The sequence below is a fragment of the Rattus norvegicus genome, chromosome 5 (assembly GCF_021556685.1).
Source record: "Rattus norvegicus strain SHRSP/BbbUtx chromosome 5, alternate assembly SHRSP_T2T, whole genome shotgun sequence".
NCBI lineage: Eukaryota > Metazoa > Chordata > Mammalia > Rodentia > Muridae > Rattus > Rattus norvegicus.
The window spans coordinates 121,505,485-121,524,949 of NC_141538.1; the positions used below are offsets into that span (position 1 = coordinate 121,505,485).

At 45.4% G+C, this 19,465-nt stretch overlaps 1 protein-coding gene and 1 long non-coding RNA gene across 3 annotated transcripts in view; both read left to right on the forward strand.

The window, feature by feature from the left end:
* Positions 1-8,690: 8,690 nt before the first annotated feature.
* LOC148005944 (uncharacterized) lies at positions 8,691-10,593 on the forward strand. Its single transcript, XR_015620382.1, has 2 exons — positions 8,691-8,880; positions 9,488-10,593. It is a non-coding gene; the product is annotated as an uncharacterized LOC148005944 (long non-coding RNA).
* A 6,683-nt stretch (positions 10,594-17,276) lies between these two features.
* The window catches only part of Raver2 (ribonucleoprotein, PTB-binding 2), an 85,513-nt gene continuing 83,324 nt past the window's right edge, over positions 17,277-19,465 (forward strand). Inside the window, exon 1 of one of the 2 annotated variants that reach the window (XM_087549820.1) lies at positions 17,277-17,623. In XM_087549820.1, coding sequence (XP_087405946.1) covers positions 17,408-17,623 — 216 coding nt within the window. In that variant the 5' untranslated portion in view covers positions 17,277-17,407. 2 annotated transcript variants of the gene reach the window in all.

Below are 19,465 nucleotides of genomic sequence, written 5' to 3' on the forward strand. Positions count from 1 at the left end.
TGCTTGTTCAGTACATGTGAGGCCCTGGGTCCAATCCTCAGTACTTTGTAAACTGGATTGGGATATCGTGGTCTACACCTTCAATCCCAGCACTCAGGATTAGAAGGTAGGAGGATCAGAATTTCAAGTTCATCTTCAGCTGCACAAGGAGTTCCAGGTCAGCCTGAGCCACACAAGAGACCTTGTCTATAAAAAGATAAAGAAAAGAGGATGTGACTGTTAAAGAGACAAAGGCCAATAAAATGAGGCCAAGGAATTTTCTTCAGGAGAACAAGAAAGATACCCAGGGAGATGAGAACATCCCAGGGACTGGCTAGACTTCACCCATCGCAGGTTCAAATGTGGGAACCTTCTGTGAAGAGGAAGACAGCACTTTGCTTCCCCACATCTGCCTAGGAAGAAGTTGCTTTACTAGGGTTTTCTTTGCCATTCTCAACTGCCCAGACATGGAGAAGCCAGTGGCTGTGACCTGGGGGTGTGAGCAGGCTGCTGCCACTGAATGTGATGACAGTTCTTGGGATTATGTAAAACCAGGGACATAGAGGCTTTGTCAGATTTCAAAAGGGAGATCCAGAAATGTGCTACAGGATGTGGGTCCCTCCAGGCTGTCTCTGAGGGTGACATATGAAGCTGTGAGGGCATAGCCTTAACTTCAACATAGAGCCAGGGAAATCGGAGATGGAAGATCTTAAGGAGAAAGCTGCGGGGGGGACAAGAAAAGCCAGGCCAACAGAAAGATCCAGTGGGGTGCAAGTGGCAAGGTTACCCAAGCACCCTAGCGGTCACATTACACCATATGGCTTCAGCGTTGGACATAGAGCTGCAGAAGGTAATGTTTGCTTTGATGGATTTGGGGCTTGCTTTTGTTTAAACCTTCCTTTTTACCATCCTGCCCCTACTGATTCCTCTCTTTTCAAATAAGAGTGTTTATTCTACTGCTTTTGGGTGGCATTTAGCTTTTTACTTTATAGGAGCTCACAGCTAATAGTTTGTTTCAGAGGAGACTTTGAGCCAGGACTTTTAAGCAATGTTGGAACTATTAAGGCTTTGGGGACTCAGACTAAACACATCTTCCATCGTAAAAAGGGCATGAGCCTTTCAAAAGGGCCAACATCAAATGTTATGGTTTGGATGTGAGGTGTTCCCAAAGGCTTATGAGGGATTGGCCTACAGATGCTGGGGCTACTGTGGCTGATCTGAAAACTTTAGGAGGTGAGGCCTACCTGGAGGACATTGGGGACATGTCCTTGGTGGCAAATATCTTGTCCATGGTCCTCTCAATCACCTCTGCTTTCTATGAACCATGAGTTAGGTAGCCTCTGCCACATGCTCTTGCTGTCATGATGTTATGCCTTACAGTGGGCTGAGAATCACTGGAGATAAGAAGACCTGTGGACTAAAACTGTGAGTCAGGTGAGTAACTCTCCCCTTTAGGTTGATTCTTTTAGGTATTTACTCATTGCAATAAGAAAGTCTAACACCGGATGCTTACTTAGTAGGTTTCTTTAATTGCCTATTAGTTTGGATAATTTATGCATTGATGATAGGTGTCAATTGCTAGCTTTCCTTCAATGCTACAGTTGCCCAAAGACTATAATTCACTACCAATTAATGCTGAGATTGCCACTGAGACTCAGCTAACAGATCTAAAATGGGTACTCCTCGGCTGCCATACTTCAGCACAGACTCATATAGTCAGGAAATGAGCCAGAGTCTCAGTGCTAACTAAAGGGATAAAGCTGATGGGCGTTGTCTGAGGTGGTAGAACAGGTGAAGAATGAATGAGTGTGGATCAACAACTGCCAAAACGTCAGTGTCAAAATTTGAAAGATGGTTTCCCTCAGGTCAGCCCTTCAGGAAGAAAGAGACCAATTAAAGACTGAGGGCCAAGAACTTCATGGAAAGGGGTACCCACAAAAACAAGGGAGAGATAGAAGGAGACACACAGTATAGTCCTGACCCTAGGAAAGGAGAGGGGAAAAGAGGGACCTCGTAGATAGACTTCTAAACAACAGCACAGCAAGGCCAAATGACTTCTGCAGTGGAGGAACAGCCAGGCACTAGGAGGATGAACTGGCTCTAGGATCCTCACTGCTCAAGTCATTGGCTAGGCACAACATGGCTGTGCATGACTTTGATAGCGGGTCAGAGTAAAAACTGGCCAGGCATGCTCAGCCAGCAGGATCTTTGAATGGGAGAGCTCAGAGACACATCCAAAGACCTCTGAGATTTTCTATTGTGTTCCACAGATGCATTTCCCTGGTAGCAACTGTTAGGGAGCAACTCCTCCATGACTCCTGTGAGCCTCTTTTCCTGAAAGGACACTTTAAAGAGGTCCATAGGACAAAGAGTATCCCTGGATGCTATTGCTGACCTCAGAACAATAGCTGGAAATTATTGTCTCCTTTCTCTACTGCCCCATGAAGATTCCTCTCACTCTCCACTATCACTTCAACTGACCCCAGTAGCCTACACACTAGTAGGATCCCACACTGCATTTCTGAGAGAATCTGATTCCTTAGCAACCATACCTCCCCAAAGCAAGATAGCTTCTCATGGACATAACTAGACCGCCATGCACCGAGGTGCCCAGGTTCTCATCATGCATACATAGAACCCTGCTTTTTCCTTCCATTCTGGATATATTGCTGTGGTGTAAATAACAACTCTACCACATATTGAAGAATACGAAATACCAAAACACTCAGGTCACAGCCATAACTCATAATTAAGTACAACATCTGTCACCAGACCCAACCATGCTACTTTGGGACTAAAGACTACAGTCTCCCTGAGCTCAGAGTTTGGGTACAAGAAGCAAAAAACGACCCCTAGAAGGTTCTTGGGAGTTATCATAAGTACAGCTTCACTGCCCTTGGTCTCTGACATTATGTCTCTTTTCACTTGGAGAAACAGAGCCACATAGAGGTCTCTGATCTCATGTATTTGCAATACCCCTAAATGGTGTCACCTTGTCCTTTGGAGGATTGCTTTTGAGCTGGCATTTCAGTTGCCTTCAACAATACATCACAATACTTTATTATGCTGGCTTCTACAGGATGGCGAGGAATCAGGGAGAGCTCCAGTCAAGAGCCTTTCACTTTAAATGGAAACTGGCCCCAAGGCCATACCTATGAGCCAAACATTCTATGAACCCTGGAGGAAGGACATGTAGAAAAAAAAATTCCTCTTAGAATAAATGTATAAGCCTGTAAGATGAGCCACCAACCTTTCCAGGACAGAATTTATAACAGCAAATCACTTTGTGTGCTTTTGAAGAACGTCTACTTTCAGGTCTCCATATCAGTTTCTAGTACTGATAGATTGGCAGAGATGAACCTGGGATAGGTGCTCATATATACAGAACCCACAAGAAGATGCCATCTCTGTCATCACGGTCATTCGATGACAGAAGGTTAGGTTTCATGACTGTGATTATTTGAAGTTTTTGTGCCTTCCCAAAGTAGAAGGATGGTGGGTATTGGTGTGTAAGACAAACCACCACCACCACCACCACCACCACCATCACCACCACAACCACCACCACCACCACAACCACCACCACCATCACCACCACCACCACCATCACCACCACCATCACCTCCACCACCACCACCACCACCACCCACCACCACCACCATCACCACCACCACCATCACCACCACCATCACCTCCACTACCACCACCACCACCACCACCACAACCACCACCACCACCACCCACCATCACCACCACCACCACCACCCACCACCACCACCACCCACCACCCACCACCCACCACCACCCCCCACCACCCACCATCACCACCACCACCACCACTACCACCATCACCTATCACCACCACCGCCATCCACCACCACCCACCACCACAACTACAACAACCACCCAATCAAACAAACAATTCTCAAACTTCATATTTATTTCTATGTATGTCTAGCCATGCTTTTTTTTGCTAATCTCCTTATGAGGTTGTCAGGGTTGTAGCGTTGGGGCTGCAGCCTGGCCCCTCAGAGCTCTTGTCCTGTAGTTCCTACTCAGTGCTGACTGTCTACAGGATAAAGTTGCATCCATAGCAATGCTGAGTGTGGTTGGTCAGTGGGGTGTTCCCAAACCAGATGTCTGCTACATCACCTGCTCTCTTGTTTCTACTAGCAGGAACTAGACGAGACAAATTGTCTTTACTTCTGAAGGTATTCTTGCCTGGCCCTAGTCACTGAAATTATAGAAACTTGACTGAGGTGGCAGGTCCTGCATTCCATGCAGGTTTTACCTTCAACTCCTGGAGCTCATGTGGCTTCCTCCAACATCTGGTATTAAGAAACCCTCTCGAGACCTCCTAAATTAATGCCCTATTACTGTGTGTTGGGTCAGTGGAATGGTAGGGATCTTCAAGATATATCATGACTAAGGGTAAAGGATTACCATGAGGCTGGCAAGGCGTCTCAGCAGATATGGACACATGGTGCCAAGATTGACAACCTGAGTTCAGTCCCCAGAACCCACATGTAGAAGAGAGCCAATTCCTGAAAGTTGTCCTCTGACTTCCACACATGCACACTAAAATAATACATACATACATACATACATACATACATACATACATACATACATACATAAATATTGAAGAAACCCAACGCTTTTAAAGAATAGTGAAGCCCAGAGTTCAAAACTGTGAGTTTTGTTCTCCATTCTGTGTGATTACAAATTCCTCTCCTCCAAGTGAAAAGGTAATTCCCAAACCAATTACTATATAGTGTTACAGGGTGAAGATATATATTTTCCCATCACTATCATTTCTGGCACAATTATGACTGGAGCTGCTACTTGGTTGAGTTCATAGAAACCTATGGTCAGTCTCTAGAATCCATTTGACAAATTGGTGACTTCAGCAGAGATAGGACAGGAACTGCCATCCAAACAATCTTAAGATCTCTAATGGTGGTTGTTTTAGTTAGGGTTTCTCAGACAAACCATCCACCGGGGAGGGGTGGAAGGGAGAGGTGGAACAAACAGAGAGAGAGAGAGAGAGAGAGAGAGAGAGAGAGAGAGAGAGAGAGAGAGAGAGATTTGGCTTTAACTCATAAGACTATGGAAATTTGGTAAGTGTAAAATCTGATGAGAGAGGAAGGCTAGAGACTAGTTCAGGTACAAAGATAGTCTGCTGGTAAGCCAGGAGGAACAGATATTGCAGATGGTGTTAGGAATCTATGGGCAACATCCTTCCGGCTGGGGAAATGGGTTTCCTGCTCTGTTTAAGCTTCCAGACGATGCGATGAGGCTGCCACACTATGCAGGGCAGTCTGCCTTACTAAAAGGTCCCTGCTTAGATATAAATCACATTAAAGGGCCTTCATAGAAACACCAGAATAATATTTGACTGAGTGTCTGGGCACTGCAGCCCAGCAAAGCTAATCATGAACTCATCACAGGAACCACCACAGTGTCTGACATCATTTCTGGGACTGGATACTATTTTTTTAGTCACTGTCTTGGTTCAAGAAGTCACAGTTGCAGATGCTATCTCTTGTCCTTCACAAATGGATTCTCCTTACAGTACTAACTGAGGGTCTACATAGAGAGTGAATCTTTTACTCCCAAAGGGTGTAATGGCCACCAGCTGGACTCCTGGACAGCAAAGCATCTGTAAATTGGGCGTTAGCCAAACTGTGCATCTTTTAGGTCCAAATCCCAACCCTAACTGAGGACCGGGAGGACATCTTAGGTCTTCAGGTACCAATATCAGCTCAGACAGTTGTCCAATGCTCTCCCTCACCGTGAGTGGTTCTTCCTGAACACCCTTCTGGTACAAGAACGAGGCTTTTGACCATTAATACTTGCCATGAAGTTTCAGGAGTCTTCATTTTGTGGACATGATCACTGTTTAGTCACTGCCTCCTGGGTCAGTGTCCTCACACGCAGAAACTGGACAATGAGTCCTTGACTTTTATTGAGGAGTCAACTTCCTCCTCCTGCTTCTCCTGCTTGTTTCTGGTTACAGGTGTTAAACAATGAGCTCACTCAGTGCCTGCCCTTCTATCCCCCCCCCCCAACTGGGAACGCTGGATTCTTTTTTTTTTTTTTTTTTTTTGAGCTGGGGACCGAACCCAGGGCCTTGTGCTTGCTAGGCAAGCGCTCTACCACTGAGCTAATCCCAACCCCGAAACCGGATTCTATTAACCACCCTACATCTCTTGGTAGTTACAGAAATGTGCCCTGCTTCTGAGTGCTAATCATCGATGCCAGGCTTCTATCATTTGAGGGTTTCGCCATCCCTCTGGCTCTGTGACAATGTCATTCCTGGACCACAAGGAGAGCCACCACTGTGATGTTAGCGCTCCTCTCACCAGCTCTTATTAAATGGCCTTGGAGAATGGCCTATCCCCTGCAAGGACATAAGCTTCTGGAGACTTTCTGACATTGCTTGTGGACTCCATTAGAGATTTCTTCTTTGCTACCTACCATAACAGCTCCAGAATTTTCCTCCACCCATCATAGGCCATCATTCTCCTGGGCACACAGGAGACATAATACAGTTGATATCACCCCATCCCGAGGGAAAATGTGGTGGTGTCCTTACCACCAGTGGTAAATCCTGTAATCCCAAAAGATGCTCCAGAACAACTAGGCTGTCTGCCTCTCACGCTTTGCTTTTGCTGCCTCGTCATCCCTATTCCTCATCTCTCTGTAGGGATTTGCACCGCAGAACTTTGACGTAAAACTCGGACTGTGACTCAGAAGCAGAGCACATGTCTAACATGGGTTTGGTCCCCAGACTGAAATAAGGTGGGGGTGGGGGGTAGAGAGATGATTTAGCAGTTAAGAACACTTGCTGCTCTTACAGAGGACCCGGTACCCAACATCCACATGACAGCTCACACGTGACTCAAATTCAGTCTCAAGGAATCCAGTGTCCCTTTATGACCCCCATGAAGATCAGTCACAGCATGCATGTATGTGGTATACTTACTCATAATACATACATAAATCTTTAAAAAGTAAACGTAGGGGCTGGGGAGATGGTTCGATAGGCTGAGAATTGGTCATGTAGGCATGTGATCATGTAGGGCATGTAGCACTGATCACCAGCACCCTGTGAAAAGCTGGCTATGGTAGCATGTGCCCCTGATTCCAGCTCTGGAGAGGTGGACACATGAGGATTCCTAGATCTCCCTGGCCAGTCAGTCTTGTCAGATCAGTGAGCTCCAGAAACAGTGAGACCCTGTCTCACGACACAAGCTAGAAAGCATGTGAAGAAGCTACCCAACATCAACATCTGGGCTCCAACATGCATGTGCTCACATACATGTACACAGTTGTATACTGCACACACACACACACACACACACACACACACACACACACACACCATTTAAAAGCCAACATAGGTATTCTTTTTTTTTTTCCCGAGAGCTGAGGACCGAACCCAGGGCCTTGCGCTTGCTAGGCAAGCTCTCTACCACTGAGCTAAATCCCCAACCCTGGTATTCTTTTAAAAAAACATTTCAAACTTTATTATTTATGTGTATATGTCCATGTGAATGTAGGCCATGTGTGTGGGTTCCCACAGAGGCTAGAAGAGGCATATAGCAGTTCACAGGAACTGGAGTTACAGGTGATTGTGAACTGCATGATGTGGGCGCTAAGAATCAAACTTGGGTCATCTGGAAGAGCAGCAAGAGCATTTAACCACTCAGTCATCTCCTCAACCCCAAAGCTGCATTTATATTTTTTATTTTTATGTTTATAGGTACACGCTTGTGTGCACTTATGTGCCCTATGTATGTGCAGGAGCCTACTGAGGCCAGAAGAGGGCATCAGATGTCCTAGAACTAGAGCTACAGGTAGTTGTGAGCCACTATGTAGGTGTTAGGATCCAAACCCCAATCCTCTGCAATAGGATTTCCAAATACCTTCCAGGTTGTTACAAGTTACCAGCAGTTAAATGACTCGCAACAGGGTGTCAGCCTCATGCCAGGGATCTGTTCCCCACTGTGGAATCTAATGAGAAGGTTTCACATCGAGTTTTACTATCTAGTTTTATTTTTCCCAATTTGTTGTTTTGTTTGTTTTGTTTTGTTTTGTTTTTGCTGTGCTTTTGTTGTTGTTTTCCCCTAACTGTGTCTGTTTGTAGCCTTTGAGGAGTAGACATCCAAACCCAAATCAGATGTGTAAAAGATGTTATGAAGAAAGCATGGGTGAAGGCAAAGACGAAGACAGCAGGCAGAGGAGGAAGGCACACCACAAACCAGATCAGAAGCTTTAAGAGGAGAGGGAAGGGGAGGGGAGGGGAGGGAAGGGGAGGGGAGGGGAGGGGACTTGAAGAGTAGGGGAAAGGGAGAGTAGAGTAGAGGAGAGTGGAAGGGAAGGGGAGAGGAGAGGACAGGAAAGGAGAGGGAGAGATGAGAGGGGGAGAGGAAAGGGGGAGAGGAAAGGGGGAGAGGAGAGGAGAGGAGGACAGGAGAGGAGGGGGGAGAAGAGAGGGGGAGAGGAGAGGGAAGGGGAGGGGAGGGGAGGGGAGGGGAGGGGAGGAAGAGCCAAGGCTGCATGGCACTCTGAGAAAGCCTTGGCTGGGCAATTGGCAAAGATTGCCCGTTAGAGGAACATTGCTTCTGGCAGAAATACCCTGTGCACTGTATTCAGACGTTGCTGGGAACAGAGTGGGTGGGGTGGGGAGGGAACAGTCTGAGTATGAATGTGCAGATCTGGAGGACTGCTGCTGGTCAGAGGTTGCTAGCCAACAACACTTCATAGAGCATGCTCTCTTGGACAGAGATCTGAGTAACACTTCCACAAGCGAATGGAAGTACGGAAGCAGAAAGAAAAGAAGCCAAGGTTGCAAGGCCAGATGCGCAATGGAATGGGAGGCTGCCAAGAAGCACGGTGGGTAATAAGCAAGGACACTCAATTGGATAGGATGCTTAGATTTCAGTGTTCTGATGCACAGCAGAGTGACCATGTAACAATAATGCATACCTCCAAAGAGTGTTCTCACCACAAAGAATCGGTGTGATTTGATTCTTATATAATATTTACAGGTATCGAGTCATTACACTGTACCTCATAAATATATATAGTTATTGCATGTCAGTAAATATATATAATATATTACATATTATATATATGTATAAGGGCTTGCATACATTTCCTTTCTAGTTTCGTGTGCATGGGTTTAGTTAACTGGTTTAATGTTACAGTTGGCATTAGTGAGTCTGAAGGCAGAGATATGACAATTTAAAAGAATGGTCAGAGACAAGCATGGTGGCACATACCATGGGATAAGGTAGTCCCAGCCTTCGGGAGGCTGGGTAAAGAACTGAAAATTCAAGGCCAGTCCATTCTCACACTTTGGGGTGTGTCTCAAGGAATATCATTGCCAAAATATAGAGATAATTTGCTTCGTTGGCTTCTCTAAAGCTACATTTTCATAGTTCATGTCGGGTCTTTTTTCCTTTTCCGAGTATTTATGTTTACTTCTCTATTTTCATAGCTGATATGTCATGGGATGCAGGAGAGCAGCAAGTGCTAATTTTGCAGCGAGGTTTCCCAGGGAGACAATTCACCTCAGAGAGAGGATGAAGGCACACGACACTGAAGCCAGTTTGGTGATTGGAGCGGTTTAACGTGTTATTTACAAAAGCATGGGTGAAGGGCTACCTACAGGAAGTCAGACAAACTTCAAGTGCTACACCTCTTTAGAGGCCTCCCTCCCCTAGCAACTGTTAATCAATTATATCTCTTGAGGGAGAAGTGGGGTCTCATAAGCCTGTGAGCCCTGCAGCCTGACACAAAAGAACGTCATTGAGTCCAGCTTTGAGAGGGTTCTGATAGACCATCGTAGCTGCTCTGATTGTGAGCCACAAAGGGACGCATACCAGGAGGACAGAGGTCCACTATGTGAAAGCTGGTTCAGTTGGTGATCCAAGATGGCTACCAATTCTGTAAAGACTCCCGGAAAGGCAAGCAGAACACTGGCTCAAAGCATTGTGAAGTCCAGTTACTTTTGCCTAGTATCTTTCCGTTTTCACCTGCTCTGTCTCAGAAGATGGTCTCACAAGGTTCAAACTTGTTCTGTCTCAGAAGATGGTCTCACAGGGTACAAACAGAGCCTGAGCGAAGAGCACAACACTTCCGGGTCTCTATCCTTTCTGGACCTTGGGTTCAACGAAGTTCTGTTTCCTCTTGAACTTCTTTTTCATTCTTTCTTTTTTCTTTTTTCTTTCTTTCTTTTTTTTTTTTTTTTCGGAGCTGGGGACCGAACCCAGGGCCTTGCACTTGCTAGGCAAGTGCTCTACCACTGAGCTAAATCCCCAACCCCTGAACTTCTTTTTCAATGTATGGTGCACGCAGCCTTAGTGATCTTTGGCTATAATTGTTTTAGCTCACACCTTCTAAACTGTCTTCTGCAAGTGCGTGTCCTGTGACCAGCATTAGCTGAAACTCAGATGCCTAAGTTGAGCTTGGAGTCTTTGCTACCTGAACTGGTTCTTCTTTTCCTTGTAGCACCCTTCCCATCTCAAGTCAGAACAGTAATGCCATTCTCTGCCGACAACTGAGTGTGTTGCCACGAGTGTAAAACATAAGAGACATTCCTTAGCATAAGTGTATGTGTGCTTATTCCCTTGGCGAATCTTCCCAAAGGCCTTTAGTAACGGACGTCTGTGTATTTAGAGCCAAGTGGCTGAGTTTTAGCACATTTAAATATCCTCTCATGGTCCATGATTGTGTAGTGGGTAAAGACGCTTGGTGCCAAGCTTGACCACCTGAGTTCAGTTTCTGAGTCCTACATAGTAGGAGAGAACTGGCTGCCATAGATTGTCCTCTGACCTCTACATGTATTCTGTGGCATCGAAACACACACACACACACACACACACACACACACACACACACACACACACACACTGAAATAAATAAATATAGTTTAAAAGAAAAAACCTCTCAGCAGCCCAAATGCTGGAATGACAGATGTATTACCACATCTGGCCTTTTCTCATGCTTTAAGTAGTTCTTCCAGTAACACAAAACTGCGCTGAGGTCACTGGACTTGGATCTTGCCTCTCTTGGGTCTGTAGGACTTAACTCTATTGTGCCCATCTCAGGAAACCTTTTCTGTGGCTACAGCTTCTCAATTATATATCTGAGTCCTAAAAGTAGATGACTTTACACTGGAGCCTGGTGGCTCCCAAGCTGTGTCCTTGAAAATGTATCCATCCTTCCCTGTCTGGCATTCCTCATTGGCAAAAAGGTACATTTTAGCTCTCTGACAGGTCAGTTACAGGGTTCAAACACTATACTGTTAAAGAGAGAGAGAATAAAGGCTCGGATAACCTACATAAAGTGTCTAGACCCATGGTTCTCTGGCGTTATTCTTCCCAGTAGGAACTTCAGTGAAATCTTTTCACTCGGTCTCACAAGAATCCTAGCACATCATACACTAATTCCCACCGTTGCATTCTGAATTGATTTTCAACAAGCTAAACTTATTGGGCCATTTCTCTGCCGGAAAGTCCCCATATTCCTGTTTTCTTTGAACTCCTTGAGCTGTTCACTTAAAACAATCAGTTTTACAGTTGGAACCTTAAATGCCTCACCTTGGTGCTTCTGATGATACCTTTAGTGCTCTGTATGTCCTGTCCAGGGACTAACCTCAACTCACACACAAAACCCCTTGGGTGAGAAGACCTGACTTCTTAGGATGATCTCCCCAAGTCAAAATCAAGCCATAGCCTGAGCCACTGAGCACTTTATTAAAAGCATTAACCAAGCAAAGCTGGGAAATCCTGAGATGTAATTACTTACTCTAGGGAGAAATCCGCTTTGGAATAAAAATCAAATCCAGTGCCCTGTCCAGTGCTATGTCTGGTACATTGTAGACAGCCAATATGTAGTGTGGAATCGTCAAATGTAATGCTATTATAATTAAAACACTTAACTTTCCCCTTTTCTCCCCCCCACCTCTCTCTCTTTTTATCTTTCCCACCATCACCCAGCAGTCTATTGTGTTCCCACAATGGCCTCAAACTCACAGTGCAGTCAAGGATAATCTTCAACTTTTATTCTCCTCCTGAGTGGTGTGGTTATGGCTGTACACCTTGACACCTGGTTTATACAGTACTGATGATTGTACCCAAGGCTTTCTGCAGCTAGATAAGCCCTCTACCAACTAAGCTACTTCCCCAGCGCTACTTAACTTATTTTAATCTATATTATCATATATAGGATTATAATGTTTGGATACAAGAGATTGTTTTTTATTAGAAGTAGTAAGGTTTATTACACCTCTTTGAGAATTTCTCCAGTTGCAAAGCTTTAAAGACAAACAATTCAACCACTCATTTAAAAAAAAGGGGGGGCTGGGGATTTAGCTCAGTGGTAGAGCGCTTGCCTAGGAAGCACAAGGCCCTGGGTTCGGTCCCCAGCTCCGAAAAAAAGACCAAAAAAAAAAAAAAAAAAAAAAGGCTGAATGAACACATAGCCTCTATTTTAAGCCCAAGGTAATTATGTAGATTGTGATAATGACCCCTGGATATTGGTAATCCGTTGCAGCTTGATAATTACACTCCATGAAGAGTTCAGATTAGCATGCTCCTTATTTTTCTGTAGAAGCTACAATTTAGAGACAGCTTTAAACCCTGTGGTGAAAGGGCCTCTTCGGAATCTTAAAGGCTGGAATTCCCAAGTCTCCTCTCTCTCTCTCTCTGTCTCTCTCTCTCTGTGTGTGTCAATTCTGTCTTAAATGTATAATCAGTGGACGGTTACTTTTTCCAAATTCTCTGAAAACAGTTGAACAAAAGTAACAGGAAAGGATTGTTGATCTGAAACCTGAATAATATGAAACCTGAATAACTGTTGTCGTCACAGCAGGGAGGAAGGGAGGGAGGGAGGGAGGGAGAGAGAGAGAAAGTGTGTGTGTGTGTGTGTGTGTGTGTGTGAGAGAGAGAGAGAGAGAGAGAGAGAGAGAGAGAGAAAGAGAGAGAGAGAGAGAAAGAGGTGATTTATTCACCAGACTTGGCTTCAAACAATAGTTCATTTAGAATAATTTGTGTGGATTTTGAAGTCAATAGGGAACCAGCCGCTGGGAAAGGCAAATGTAGCATCGTTGGTGTCACTGAGATGGCTGCTTCCCAGGGCTGCCCTGGAGTCCTGTTTGCACACTCGTTAATGGCACTTGATTATAATCATTATATGATTCTCTCCCAGTGAGGCCTGACCCTTATCAGTCAGGACACTTATTGTGTTATTCCTGTACCCAGTGTCTTTATATATCTATTGTGTAGAACTTAGCAGACCTTTAATAGACGTTTGTCAAGGAGACGGTACTCGTTTGGGTAAATATATGTTCCGAACCTTAATGAGTGAGTCTGGGCATAGCACTTGAGGCTATTCTTGGTTCTTCCCCACTTTGAAGACTAACCCTTTCAAAGTCCTTCAGCTCTCTAAAACCATGCATCATTTAGGTTTAAGATGCAAGTAATTCTAAATCAAAAGAATAAAGTTTAAAATAAAAATGAGATGGTTTTCACATCAGAATATTGTGGCTGTGAATCGGAAAAGAAGCGCTTTCTTGCAGTGATCCTGGTGGGAGAAACTCAGGAAGATCCATCAGCAAGCGTTACACTTCCAAATCTTTAAGGTGACGTTTACTGCTAAGGCAAAAGTCACACCTATCCTTTGTTCTCTGGAAAAGCAAAGGTCTCCAAATATAGACACAAAGATGTTAAACCCAGAGCAGATTGCAGAGCTTAAAAAGTCTGCTATATCAAAATTAGTGAAGCATAATATATAGTAACTCTTATTATAGCAGAATATACAGCCCCAAATGATAATTTCAAAATACTGGCAAAGAAAAGCTTTCTTATGATAGACTGTGGTTGTGTTAATTGTTAGCTTGGAGGGATCTAGCATAACCTAAAAGGCAAGCCTCCAAGCACACCTACAAGAGACTATCTAAATTAGATCAGCCTATAGGCATCTGTCTTAGTTAGGGTTTAATTGCTTTGAAGAGACACCGTGACCACAGCAACTCTTATAAAGGAAAACATTTAAGTGGGATGGCTTACAGTTCAGAGGTTTAATGGCAGGAAGGAAGGCAGCCTGTAGGCAGACACGGGGGCTGGAGTGGTAGCTGAGAGTTCTACATCACAATCAACCGGCAGCAGGGAGAGTCACTAGGCCTGGCTTGAACATCTGACACTTCAAAGCCCACTCGTAGAAACACACTTTCTCTAACAAGGCCACACCGTGTCCTTTTTTTTCTTAGATTTATTTTATTTATATGAGTGTCCTGTCGTCTTCAGACACATCAGAAGAGAGCATTGGATCCCATTACAGATGGTTGTGAGCCACCATTGTCTGCTGAGAATTGAACTCAGGACCTCTGGAAGAGCAGTCAGTGTTCTTTAACTGCTGAGCCATCTCTCTAGTCCTTGGCCATATCTCTTAATAGTGCCACTCCCTATGAGCCTATGGAGGTCAACATATCTGTGGGGCTTATCCTGATTCTACTAATGAAGGTGGGAAGACCCATGTGTCAGTTTGCTTTCTGTTGCTGTGATAAATATCTTGAGCAGAGCACCACAGAGAGGAAAGAGCTTGTCTCATCTTATTGTTTACAGTCTATGGTTGTGGTGGTTTGTATATGCTTGGTCTAGAGAGTGGCACTATTAGAAGGTGTGGCCTTTTTGGAGTAGATGTGGCCTTGTGTGAGGAAGTGTGTCACTGTGGGGATGGGCTTTGAGACCCTCCACCTTGCCACGTGGAAGCCAGTCTTCTAGTGGCCTTCAGATCAAGAAGATGTAGAACTCTCAGTTTCTCCTGTACCATGCCTATCTGCATGCTGCCATGCTCCTGCCTTAATGACGATGGACTGAACCTCTGAATCTGTAAGCCAGCCCCAATTAAGTGTTGTCCTTTCAGAGTTGCCTTGGTCATGGTGTCTCTTCACAGCAGTTAAACCCTAACTAAGACAGTGGCGATAGGAAGTCAGGGCAGGAACCTGAAGACAGGAACTAAAGCCGAACCACAAAGAACTACTACTTATTGGCTTGCTCGGCCCACCTGCCCAGGAGTGGCATTGCTGACAGAATGTTGGGTCTTTCACATCAATCATTCATCCAAAAAACAGTGTTCCACAGACTTGCTTACGGGTGGATCTTATGGTGGCAATTTCTAAATCAAGGTTCACTGTTTCCAGATGACTCTATGTCAAGTCAACAGAAATACTAACCAGGCACCCTGCCCCTGCAGTGTTCCCACTCCCTGGCTGGGATCCTGAAGTGAAGAGAGAGAGCTCAGAGCATGCACTCACTGTTCTCTGCCCCTGCTTGTGGATATCTAATGAGCAGCTGCTTCAAGCTTCTGTCACAGTGACCTCTCTGCTAGGCTGACCCTGTCCTTGAATGAAATAAGCCTCTTCTCCCTTAACTTTCTTTGCTTGGAAGGTTTCTCCTTTTTTTTTTTTTTGTTATCATAGTAACAGGGAAAAGAAATAAACTGACATGTTTATAAGGTGCACTTCACGCTATTAACCAGTTCAAAAAGGAACGGAGGCAATACTGGGCCATTTACAGCATTTGCCAACTGCCACCTCTCTCTAGTCCCAGAACATTTGAGCCAGTGGGGCCATTGTGCTTCATGGCCTGCTCTTCTCAGCCCCTGCCTGGCTCTTGGTTTTGCTCTGTGGATTTACCTGATGAGAAGAATCATACAGTGTGTAGCCGTCGTCTCTATCTCCTTTCATCTAACGATCTGGAGGTTTCCCTACCCTTTGGCAACCGTTGCCTTCCTTTTGTAGCTGAACAATATTCCACTGTGTGGACAGACTGTAATGGCGTATTGGATCTTCCCTCTGTGTCTATGGGAATAGGGCTGTAATACTGGGGTACTGCCCTGACTCATTTTAATGACGTGAGTATTCCAGAACACTTTGAGGACTATTAACCATAATTTTGGGGTGGGGTGATTACAGATGACTTATTTTATAATATTTTGAACATTGGGCCTAATCATGCCAGATTCCGTTTCTTCGTGTGTAGTGTGAAGAAAATAAGCTTTGCCTAATTGGAATTTTTTTCTTTTTCTTTTTCTTTTTTCTTTTCTTTTCTTTTCTTTTTTTTTTTTTTTTCAGAGCTGGGGACCGAACCCAGGGCCTTGTGCTTGCTAGGCAAGCCCTCTACCACTGAGCTAAATCCCCAATCCCCTAATTGGAATTTTTTTAAGGGAAACATTGTAACATACTTAGAAATATGTGGGTTGTACGTGCTCGGTACTGAATTCATGATTTTATTTATTTATTTATTTATTTATTTATTTGTTTGTTTAATGTGTGTGTGTGTGTGTGTGTGTGTGTGTGTGTGTGTGTGTGTGTGTGTCTGTGTGTGTGTGTCTGTGTTTCCTTGGAAGTCAGAAAAGTACATTGGATCCCCTGGTGGTAGAGTTACAAGTGGTTGTGAACCATGTGACTTGGGTACTGGCATAGTACTGTGGCCCTCTGCAAGAGCAAGAAGTGCCCTAAAAGGATGCACTGTCTCTCCAACCCTTTCATGATTTTTAAAACTCCTTTATTTATATACTTCTGCTGTGTTTAAAGTATTTTCTTTTAACAGATCACTGGCTGATGTTATACAGGCTTTTATTTTAGTGCACTTTCATGAGGCAGACTTAAGGTACATATTTTGTGTTTGCTAATGGTCATTACAGCTGGTGCTAGTCAACGGACATTATATTTTGTAGATCTCACTTTGACTAGGTATATCTTTACACAGTATGTCTCTTTCCAAGTTTCAATTCAAATAATCAAGGAACTTTTTCTCCTGCCTCCTGCCTTCTGTTTTAGCTCCGATTTGTGTTGCAAATACACCTAGCCAGGTTGTCCATCTTAGGCAGCGTAGGGACCGATGAAAGACACTGATTTCTTATACACAACCCGGAAAATTTGTTATGCTCAGGTCTTACTAAATATACCAAACCTTCCTCCAGAATCTTTTCTTTTTAGATAAACCTCATATGTTATGTTTCATCGAAAACTTAAACTTTGCCAAATGCGCACTTCTTGATGTATCAGAATTGAGGGGTTCTCCAGGTGGCGCAGTGGCGCCTGGTGCCCCCGGGTTTGAGAGGCCAGGCCGAGCGCGGCGAGCTAGGGGAAGTGTTGGTACGGGTTCAAGTCCCACCACCTCACCGAGTCCTAGATTCCGCAGGTGTCCTGCGGGGAGGGGGCGGAGCATCGGGGGCGTGGCTGTGCAGGGCGTGTCTCTGAGCTCCGCCCCTCCCGCGTCGGTGGCTGCGGCGCCTCCCCCGCCCGCGCGCCCTTGCTCCGCGTCCGGCCCGCCTCGCCCCCGCGCGGCCTCTCCGCTTTCTCTCCCGCTTCGCTCCGGCCTCTCGGAGTCTGCAGCGGGGCGCCGGGAAGATGGCGGCGCGGGGAGGCGGCGCGGGGGGCCCGGGCTCGGGATCCGGACCCTCTGCTGGGACGGCGGGGGAGGCCGTGGAGCCCGCGCTGCGCCCGGGGGAGGTGGCTGCGCTGCACCCCCAGGAGGTGGCTGCACGGCTGCAGCGGATGCGACGGGAGCTGAGCAACCGGAGGAAAATCCTGGTGAAAAACCTGCCCCAGGACAGCAGCTCCCAGGTATGGGCACCGGGCCGGGGTGACCGGGCCGGGATTGGGGACACCGCAACCCGGAGGAATCCGGGCTGGTCCGGGCGCCTAGGAGAGGAGGAAGATATGCACGCTGAGCCCTTTACCTCGACGAAGCAAAGTCTCACTGGTCTGCAGCCAGTGAGAGCAGCATGTTGGGAAACTGAGGCTGGGCAAGACGGAGCGGCTCATGTAGGGTCTGGGGGTTCTGGGGCGGCTGCTGCCACGTCTGGTCTGTACTTTGTGTTCCCTCCAGTCCAAGGCGGTGTTGTAGGTGAAGGCGCAAGGAGGGCAGCTGAGGAGCTCAGATTTAGGGGACTAGCTTCCGGAGCCCCTCGAGAAGGAAAGGGGTCCCGCGTAGGGTGTTGGGGACTTGGAGTGCCACGGGGGCGGGGTCACGCGAAAGCAGGGAGAGTTCTGCAGCAGAAGCACTTGACCAAGTTTGTATGAAACAACTTTGCTCCGCTTGTTAAGGCCGCAGAAAGCAGAGGCTGATACTGCGCCGGCAGAGTCTTGCAGCCTTCTGCCAAACCAAGTATGGCAGGATTTGTTTCTCAGTGCTTGAGCGGAGTTTAAAAGTTAAGCAGCTCGCCGTCTTTAATCCAGATTAACGGTTGCTCTTGGATTAGAAAGCCTGAGTCGATTTAACTTTTTTTTTTTCCTTGATTGCGAAAGTTAAAAACTTATTGTAGGAGCGCTAGAGAATTTGAAGGATTTTCCTGAGATTCATATTCATTCATTCTCATTCATAGTCCTCCTTCCCATTTTTTTCTCTCTGCCTTTCCCTCATTTCCGCTCCTTTCTTTCGAGACAACATGTCAAGTATTCCCAGGCAGGCTTTGAATTCCTGATCCTCCTTTCTCCACCTACCATGTACTGGGATTTCAGATGTATACCACAGGCTGGACAAAACAGTCCACCGTGGTGTGTGTGTGTGTGTGTGTGTGTGTGTGTGTGTGTGTGTGTGTGTGTGTGTGTGGTGTGTTACTCCCAAGATTTCATGAATACATGCAACACTCTACCAATTGAACTATTGCATCGCCCATGTTGTCTTTCTCCATTTTCTTGTACATAAGTATGCACATGCACTTGTTTTTTAACAAAAAAATGAAACAATGTATCATTCTTTAGGTTTCCTACATGTGCAGATGCTTGTACATTTCACATATAGGTATTTGAATATGTAAACTAAATGCAATGATCTCTGCCCTGATAGGCAGGACCCTATTTGGCAAATTTGTGAAATTCCTTTTGTGGTTCATACAGAGTTGCAAGAGGACTGGCTAATAATAACAGTTACATGTTCTGTGACTCATAGAATATGACAATGCCTACCTCATTACCGTTTGTAGACTTTGTGTAGATACAATAAACATAAGCCTACAACCTCAAGGTATTTAGGTGGTGTTATCTCATCATTGAACTTAAGATGTGCCACAGTGCCTACTTTCCTTTGTCAGGTGGTGTTTCTGTGTTGCCACCTGAAGGTCCTCTAAGTAGGAAAAATAGCCTTCCTGCTCATGAATGGCAAAGGTCTCCATGGAGCTCAGGGAGAGGGGGGCTTGGGAGAAGCAGATGGCATTGCTACAAAACAAATTAAAGAAGTATGGATTCTGTGATAGACAATCTAGAAGAAGATGGAGAAGTGTCTGGATTTCCTCTGCAGAATGTCAGCTATTTCTGTTGTAACATTTCCCTGCATGAAGTCTAAAAACACTTAATGCAAATTCAAGGCAGTTCTGTATGTTCTTGCTTTGCTGTTATCTTTTGCATTTCTGTTCCCAAAAGAGGCGGAAAAGAAACCCAAGGGTCTTAGGAACTATTTCAGTCCTA